This window comes from Mus caroli, chromosome 6, assembly GCF_900094665.2.
Source record: "Mus caroli chromosome 6, CAROLI_EIJ_v1.1, whole genome shotgun sequence".
NCBI classification, from domain to species: Eukaryota; Metazoa; Chordata; class Mammalia; order Rodentia; family Muridae; genus Mus; species Mus caroli.
This window is the reverse complement of record NC_034575.1, coordinates 9,506,519-9,515,805: the sequence shown is the minus strand read 5'-3', so window position 1 is coordinate 9,515,805 and position 9,287 is coordinate 9,506,519. Positions and strand designations below refer to the sequence as shown.

General features: G+C 36.3%; 1 protein-coding gene across 2 annotated transcripts in view; it reads left to right on the top strand.

Annotated features, from left to right (window-relative positions):
* Nucleotides 1–9,287, top strand: part of Bmt2 (base methyltransferase of 25S rRNA 2 homolog) — a 50,644-nt gene that overhangs the window by 30,452 nt on the left and 10,905 nt on the right. For both annotated transcript variants that reach the window (XM_029478578.1, XM_021164969.2), the window contains exon 3: nucleotides 4,907–5,077. In XM_029478578.1, coding sequence (XP_029334438.1) covers nucleotides 4,907–5,077 — 171 coding nt within the window. The remainder of the gene's footprint in view (nucleotides 1–4,906; nucleotides 5,078–9,287) is intronic.

The window sequence follows — 9,287 nt, the reverse complement described above, 5'->3', positions numbered from 1 at the left end:
GTGGTCAATTTTGGAGAAGGTACCATGAGGTGCTGAGAAGAAGGTATATCCTTTTGTTTTAGGATAGAATGTTCTGTAGATATCTGCCAGATCCATCTCAAATTCTCTTTCTTTATTAAGTCTTGTAGAATTCTTCACTAAAACCATCTTGCCCTGGGCTGTTTTGTTGGGAGACTTTGAATGACTGCTTCTATTTCCTTAGGGCTTGTAGGTCTATTTCAATTGTTTATCTGACCTTGATTTATCACTTAACTGTGGTAAGTGATATCTATCAAGAAAAAAATCCATTTTGCTTAGATTTTAAAATTTTGTAGAGTACAGTCTTATGAATTAAGACCTAATGATGTAGATTTCCTCCATGTCTGTTGTTACATCCCTCTTTCATTTCTGATTTTGTTAATTTGGATACTGTCTCCTTGCCTTCTAGTTAGTATGGCTAAGGCTTTTTCTATCTTGTTGATTTTTCTTAAGAACCAGCTCTTAGAATTTATAGATTCTTTGTATTGTTCTCTTTGTTTCCAGATTGTTGATTACAGCCCTTGTTTATTTCCTGCCTTCTACTCCTCTTGGTTATGTTTACTTCTTTTTGTTCTAGAGCTTTCTGGTGTGCTGCTAAATTGCTAGTAACATCTCTCCAATTTCTTTATGAAGACCCTTAATGCTACGAACTTTCTTGTTAGTACTGCTTTCATTTTGTCTCAAAACATTGGGTATGTTGAGCCTTCATTTTTGTTGAATTCTAGAAAGTCTTTAATTTCTTTAGTCTTTAACTCAGTACACATTCAGTAGAGAGTTGTTTAGTTTCTATAAGATTGTAAGCTTTCTTTGATTTCTGTTGTTGAATTCTAGCTTTAATCCATGGTGGTCTGATAAGATACAAAAGGTTATTTCAATTTTTTTTTTTTTCTAGACAGGGTTTTTCTCTACTGGAACTCACTCTGTAGACCAGGCTGGTCTTGAACTCAGAAATCTGCCTGCCTCTGCCTCCCAAGTGCTGGGATTAAAGGTGTGTGTCACCAAGCCTGTGTGGGTTATTTCAATTTTGTTGTATCTTTATGACTTGCTAGATGGTCAGGTTTGGAGTAGGTCCCATGAAGAGGGAAGGTATATTCTTTTGAAAAGAATATTGAAATTCTTTGAATTATATTGAAAAGTTATGTTCTTTTGTGTTTGGGTGAAATGTTCTGTAGATATATATCTGTTAGGTTCATTTGATTCATAACCCATGTTAGTATATTTCTCTGTTTAGTTGCTGTCTCTATGACCTGTGCGTTGGTGAGATTGTGGTGTTAAAGTCTCCCACTATTAATTTGTGGGCTTTGATGTGCGGTTTACGCTTGAGTAATGTTTCTTTTACAAATGTGAGTGCTTTTGTATTGGGGGCATAGATGTTCAGAATTGAGATGTCGTCTTGTTGTATTTTTTCTTTGAGCATGAAGTTTCCTTCCCCATCTCTTTTGATTATTTTTGGTTGAAGGTCTGATCTATTAGTTATTAGAATGGCTACTCTAGTTTGCTTCTTTGGTCTGTCGCTTAGAAAATCTTTTTCCAGCCCTTTACTCTGAGGTAATGCCTATCTTCATTGGTGAGGTGTGTTTCTTGTATGCAGCAGAATGATAGATCCTGTTTTTATATCTATTCTGTTAGCCTGTGTCTCTTTATTAGGGAATTGAGTCCCTTGATGTTGAGAAATATTAGTGAGGAATCCAGGGCTCGCTATGGCAAGATAGCTGGATGCTGGTGATCCCACATTACCCTGGCTCTTGTTGATTGTATTCTTTTGTTGTCCTTTAGCCATCTGGTTTTCCTGGTGTTTGCTAGATGTTCCTGATGCTAACAAGACTCCTTTGGGGCCTGACCACCTTAGGGAGCAGCATGCTTCTCAGCCTTTCTAGCTGTGCCCCAGATGTGTACGTACCCCTTGAGTCATTTTATATTCCAGATCTAAGTGGAAATTCTCTGATACCTTTCACAAGATGATCAACGACTGATGACAGAGAAAACCAGGAAGAATATGACTAGATATGGAAAACTTTTCTGAAACTTTTTTTTCTAACACTTCTTTTTACATACAGTTTTATGAAATGAACTATCATGGATATTGGCTGACAAGCTATGAATTACTTATTGTGTTAATATAAGTGGATTAGTGGATTGAGTACATTAGATAAATTCTTTAAAAAGCACCATGGGCCATGGTCTTTGATTGTTTTATGACTATAAACCAAGTGGTATTCTATTAAATAAAGCAAAATAACATCAAAAAATATATTTTGTATTTTGTCAAGGCTTTTTCTGCATCTATTGAGATGATCATGAGCTTTTTGTCTTTAAGCCCATTTATACAATATATTATATTTATTGGCCTAAATATGTTGAACTATCCTGCATTGCTGTGATGAAGCCAACTTGATCTTGGTGAGTGATCTTTTTCATTTAAAATTTATTTTTATACAGTATATTTTGATCTTATTCTTTCCCTTCCCCCAAATAGTATATCAATGTAATCTCAGCTGTAATAAAAAAAAAAAAAGTGAATCCAGTAAAGTCTATCATCCTTCAAAGCCTTTTTTTTATTTTGACCATATTATTTCTCCTTTACCCTCCTTACCCTCCCAAGTTTCTTTGTTTTCTGTCTTCAAAACTAATAAAAAATTAACAACAAAGAAGAAAATCAAAACAAAAAACTCCTAAGACCAAAAAGTAAGAAAGTGAAACAAAAAGCTCACAAAAGAGATGTCATAGAGACTGTTTTGTGTTGGCAAACTACTCATGGGCATGCCCATATGCTAAACTTAAGAGTATTTTACTGAGGATGCTCGCATCTCTGTTTATCTGGGTATATTGGCCTGTCATTTGTTTGGTTTGGTTTCATTGCTGCTGTCTTTTTACATGGTATGGTCAGGCTTCAAGAAAATTTTGGGGTATTCCTGTTTCTACAAAAGAGTAGAAGTATTAGTTATAGTTCTTTAAAAGTTTGGTAGAATTCTCCTGTGAATACATCTGTTCCTGGGTTTTTCCTAGTCAATAGGCTTTCTATTTTCTTAGTCAAAAGGAGAATTTCAGTCTCCTGCTTTGTTCTGGGTCTGTTTAGGCTTTTGATCTCTTCATAGTTTAAGCTTGATAGCTTGGAAATTTATCCATCTCTTTCACACTTTCCAAACCTATTGGAGTACAAATTTTTTTTTGAAGTATTTTTTTTGTAACATTCTGAATTTCTCTGGAGTCTATGGTAATGTTTCCTGTTCATTGCTGGTTCTGTTAATTTGGGTCATCTGTTTCTTTTGGCTAGTTGAACCAAATGTCTCTCTGGTTTATCTTTTGACAGGATTAACTTTTATATTTACTGATTCTTTGTATTGTTTACTTCTATTTCATTAATTTGTACTGTAATTTTTGTTATTGCTTATTGTCTAGTAGGTCTGAGTTTTGTTTTCTCTTATTTTTCCATATTTTTGAGTTGTACCACTAAGTCGTCTTTTTTTTTTTGGCTGTGCCACACAGATTTTGTTGGTTTTCATTTTAATTTAGTTTCAGGATATTTTGATTTCTTTCTGGGTATTTTTTTTCCTTGATCCACTCAGCATTCAGTAGTGATTTGTTCAATTTCCATGAGCTTCTACACTCCCGAGGGTTTTATTCACTGTCGGTTTTTTTTAAGTTTTATTGCATAATGGCCAGATAGGATGCATGGAATTATTTCAGTTTTCCGTATTTTTTTAGGTTGGTTTGTGTCCCAGGATGTGGTCTACTTTAGAGAAGCTTTCATGTGTTTCTGAGTAGGATAAATATTCTTTGGTGTTTAAGTGGAATTATAGAATTATAGGTATCTCCTAGGGCCTTTTGATATGATGTCCTTTAATTTTGAGGTATCTTGGTTTGTTTTTGTCCAGATGTCCTCTTTATTAGAGAAAGGATGGTTTTGAAGTCACCTGCTATTACTGGGCTTGTGTTAACTTTGTGTCTTTAATTCCATTCGTATGCTTTTTATAAAACTTGGTGCAACAGAGTTTGGTACATATATGCTTAGTATTGTATTATTTTCTTGATTAGTCAGGGGTCATAGGTTGCAAATCTGGAGCTAGACTTGTAGCAGAGAAATGGGGGGGAAGAGATGGCAAAGGTAGAAGCAACTTTTAACTATTTAACATTTATAATGATATATTTGAAATTATAATGTAATTGTATTAGTCAGCATTCTCTACAGGAACAGAACTAATAGGATGACTCTATCTGTCTTTCTATCTCCCTCTCTAACATCTAACTATATCTGTCTAATATCTGTCATCTTCCAATGAACAAATAAACAAACAATAAATAAAGTAAGTAAATACATAAATTAATGGGATTTATTAGAGTGGCTTGCAGGCTCTGTGCCACTCAGTTCAACAGTGGCAGCCTACTAACAGAAATACAAGAATCCAGCAGTGGATCAATCCACAAGGATAGATGTCTCAGCTAGACTTCAGTATATATCCCTGAAGATGTAAGAGTGAGTACCAATTATGGAATGAGCTAGGGAAATTTCTCAAGGGCAGACAGGCAAAGTACAAGTGCTTCTGTCTTCCACATCCTTTATGTAGGCTGCCAGCAGAAGTTGTGGCCCAAATTTAAGGTGTTTCCTACCTCAGAAGATCTGGATTTAGGGTAGGTCTTTCCACCTCAAATGATCTAGTGAAGAAAAATCCCTCACAAGTATACCCGATCACTTGGGCTTTAGTTAATTCCAGATGTAGTCAAGTTAACAACCAAGAATAGCTATCACTGTAATATTTGGCTTTTAAAAATAGGACCTTTTAATATGAAAGTTTCACACCTTGAATAATGAAGGGTGATTTATTTTTATGTTTTTTATTTTTCATTTTATTTCATCACATCTAATGTTTTAAAATACTTTGATTTTTAGTGTATGCAGAGAGTACTTCCAAAATGGTGGGAAAAGAAAAGCACTTGAGAAAGATGAAAAACGAGCTGTCCTTGCCACTAAGACCACTCCAGCCTTAAACGTGCACGAGTCTTCTAAACTTGAAGGTCCTTTAACAAACCTCAGCTTTACAAGCCCTGACTTTATAACTGAGTAAGTAGATTTCATTTGTTTTCATCAGCATTTTCCCCAGGGAGCTGTGTAAATGTGAGTAGTGCAGTAGAGTGCAGTGGAGAATGGTGTGACGGGTAATATTCAGAGCAGGCAGGCTACTCTCTCCTCTGCTATATGGAAGGTCGAGATAGGCAAATCTATAATAATGTTAAGAATAAAACTATCATACTATTTTAAGAAATATATGAAAACTTAGTGTTTCTGCAGCATATTTTGTCCATAATAAAAAATTTAAAAAGAATGGTTTATTAAATATTATAATTAGTATGAATATGTACAGAATCAAAATCATAAAAACCAGTTAAAGTAGTTAGCCACTAAGAAATTAGAAATAAGAAACAATATTAACCAATCATCATGTTATTGTTGATTCAGAAATGTACACACATACACCTTTATGCATCTAGATAAAAATCTTGGAAGTTTATAAGTATTATGATCCAATCATTGGTATTTAAGTTATGTTTATATCATAATGCAGAATAAATTTTTGTGTCATATATTTTACTAGTTGTTTGAAAGTTGTAGAAATATTCTTAATAAATGCTGAAAACAGCAAAATTAAACTCTTAATTTTGAGTAAGTATATTTGAATAAACTGAACTGATAGCAAGGTTACTCTGACCTTGTACTGTGTTAAAAGTATTACCTAGTTATGTATAATTTCATCTAAATGAAATTAGCACATCATTGATTAGTTAACTAGGAAAGAATACATCATTTTTAAGATTATTGCAAAGCTTTTAATGACTTATCAGACATCTTATACCTTAGGTGTCGTGAAATATGAATATTTCGAAGTTGGTAGTTAGTGGTAGAACACATGTCTGCATCTGTAAGGCCCTAGGTACTGTTGTGGGATATTCACTAGAAAAGACTGTTCAGGCTTGAGTTTAAGCCAATATAATGTCTTCATTAGCCAGCCGGAGACTACACTGGGTGCTCAGGATCTTTTCTCAGCCTTTCTTCAGATGAGCTTTTAAACATAAAAACCATATTCTGGGTTTACATATGACAGTTAACAAGAACAGTTAACCAGAATGGAACTATAGAAGCCAAATGCCAAGGTTAGTATATTTAGAGACTTTTTCAGAATTATGTCTTTGATAGGTTAGTTGTTTGTTTTAGTTTTGGCAGGTGGTGCTGTCTATATGCTGTCTTACATCCTGAATGTCACTTCCATCATTAAGTCAGTTGTGTTAAGGGCCCCATTACAGTTCAATTCCCAGTAGTACCAAACACTGATAGATTAGAAGTTGTTCTCTACACAGAATCCCCCAATGAAGGAGCTAGAGAAAGTACCCAAGGAGCTGAAGGGGTTTGCAGCCCCATAGGGGGAACAACAATATGAACCAATCAGTACCCCCAGAGCTCCCTGGGACTAAACCACCAACCAAAGAAAACACATGGTGGGACTCATGGCTCCAGCTGCATATGGAGCAGAGGATGGCCTAATAGGTCATCAGTGGGAGGAGAGGCCCTTGGTTCCTATGAAGGTTCTATGCCCCAGTATAGGGGAATGCCAGGGCCAGGAAGTGGGAGTGGGTGGGTTGGTGAGCAGGGTGAGGGGGTGGGGATAGGGGGTTTTCAGAGGGGAAACTAGGAAGGGATAACATTTGAAATGTAAATAAAGAAAATATCTAATTAAAAAAAAAAAGAAGAAGAAGTAGTTGTGCTCTAGTACTTGGGCCAGTATGACTTCCATCTTTGGCTTGTCCTTGTAAGAGTTGAATGAGGAGGACATTTGAAATGTAAACAGTTTGCAAAACAGCTTCATCCTTCACTTTTTTCCAGTCCTTCTTCAGCCATGGTCTTGTGGATGGCATTTCTAGTTCCTTTATATCTATTTTATTTTCAAAAGTTCAGCCTGACCAAGACTAGCATAGCAACCTGAGCCTAGCCTACCTGCTGATTGTCCCTTTTTGCACCAATCAAAGTTTGCTTTGTTTACTGAGAATATACTGTAAAGTTTTCCACCCTACACTCCAGACCAATCCAGCCCCCTCCAGCAGTGAAATTTGACCTGGAAGAATCTAAGCTTTTCTCTTGATGAAGCAGGTATGGCAGAAAGGAGAACAGCTCCAGGGAGCATAGCCCAGATCTTAGTGCTCTTAGCCTGCGTTTCAGCTTGTTTTCATGACAGACATCCTTCAACCTATAGCCTCTCCTTTAAACCTCTAGGAATGGTTATTTTTCATGACTTTTTCTAACTTTACAGTTATTTCTTGAAGAATAGATTTGTTGATGTGTTTAGTTACTTGTCTCATTCATTGCTGTGATAAGATACACAACAGAGGTAACTTAAGGAAGGATTGGCTTTGGTTCCCCATTCAAGGTTACAGTCTATCTTGATTAGGGAAGACATAGCAACAGGTGCCTGAGGAAGCTGGTCTTGTATCCACATAACGATGCAGAGAAGGATGAATGCTAGTGTGCTTAAGTAGCTTTCTTGTTTTTATTCAGTCCAGAACACAGCTCAGTACGGTAATGCCCACACTTAAGATGGGCCTTTCCACCTCAGTTAATCTAATGAAGATAATCCATCACAGGCCTTTCCAGAGTCTAACCTCTTTTTGATAATCCCCTTTAGATTGGTACAGGGGCTTGTTCCTAGGAGATTCTAGATGCCCAAATGACAGTCACCATTAACCACTACAGTCAGGTCTTGCCATAGTCAGATATCTTCTAATTTAGTTGTAAAGGTGAAAATGTACTTTTGTAGAATTTAGAGGAAAGTATCTAAATATGATTGTTAAAGGCCAGAATTTACATTATATAACTAAGCATTTAGAGTGACTTTGCCTAAGGTAGTTCCACCTAGGTATTTTTCATCTAAAAACTGTACAAACTAGGACCCAAACATTCAAATATATGAGCCTGTGGGGGACCATCATCATTCTAACCACCACACCAGTATTGTTTAACTTTCTTATATCTTTATCATAGTACTTATATTAAAAATCACTACTATAGATTTTCCTGACTACCAATAAGGTAAAGATATGAAAATGTTGTATAAGTAAAAGGGAAATGGTCCCTCAAACCTGGCTACATTTTAAGCACTTTTTTTATTAGGTATTTATTTCATTTACATTTCCAATGCTATCCCAAAAGTCCCCTACACGCTCCCAACCACCCACTCCCACTTCTTGGCCCTGGCGTTCCCCTGTACTGAGGCAGATAAAGTTGGCACGACCAATGGGCCTCTCTTTCCACTGATGGCCGACCAGGCCGTCCTCTGATACATATGCAGCTAGAGACACAAGTTCTGGGGGTACTGGTTAGTTCATATTGATGTTCCACCTATAGGGTTGCAGACCCCTTTAGCTCCTTGAGCTTTTTGTGGGCATTAGTTCTTATCCAGTAAAGACGGTGTCCCATACAGAATTTGTAAACTTTCTGTGCTAATAAGACACTCATTTTTTGCATAGTATTCCTCATAAAAATTTTTACCAATGTGTGTACCTCACTTTGATGATCCAAATCTGTTAGATATTAAGGAAAACCCATGTTCCTATATGATTATTACTAACTAGAATATATATGAGAGAGGGAAGGGTATGATTGTCTCCATAGATAACTGTAGGTGGTTCTAGGCTCTTGCACATGACTGCTGGATTGAGTTCAGTAAGTATCCATTATGTAAACTTGCCTGCTTTGCATGTTTGCATTATTTGGGATTTTTTTCTCTATATTGATACTGGAATAAATTGACGACTCCTTGTATTAATGTGTGTGTACATATATACATACATATATATCACAAGTAAATTTATCAAATAAAGAACACGGGACATGATATAACATTAGAGAAGTAAAATACGTTTGTTTTCAGTTCTGACTATGGCAGAAGCAAGGCATGTGTGATGCTACTTTACTTTCCAGAATACACCATAAAACCACGTAGCTGGAGCTTGGATTTAGTTCTAGAACTCTTTTCAAAGAAGCCATTTAAATTAATCCTTACTATAAGAGAGAAGAAAGTCATCATCAATATATTCATTGTGTTTGCACAGCAAGAATATTGTTTGGAAGCCAGATGGTGATCGGACATGCCTTTAATTCCTTGAGTAGCAGGGCAGGCAAATCTCTGGGTGTGAGGCCAGCCTGTTCTACAGTGCAAAGTTCCAGGACTACACAGAGAAACCGAGAGGAGAGGAGAGGAGGGGAGGGGAGGGGAGGGGAGGGG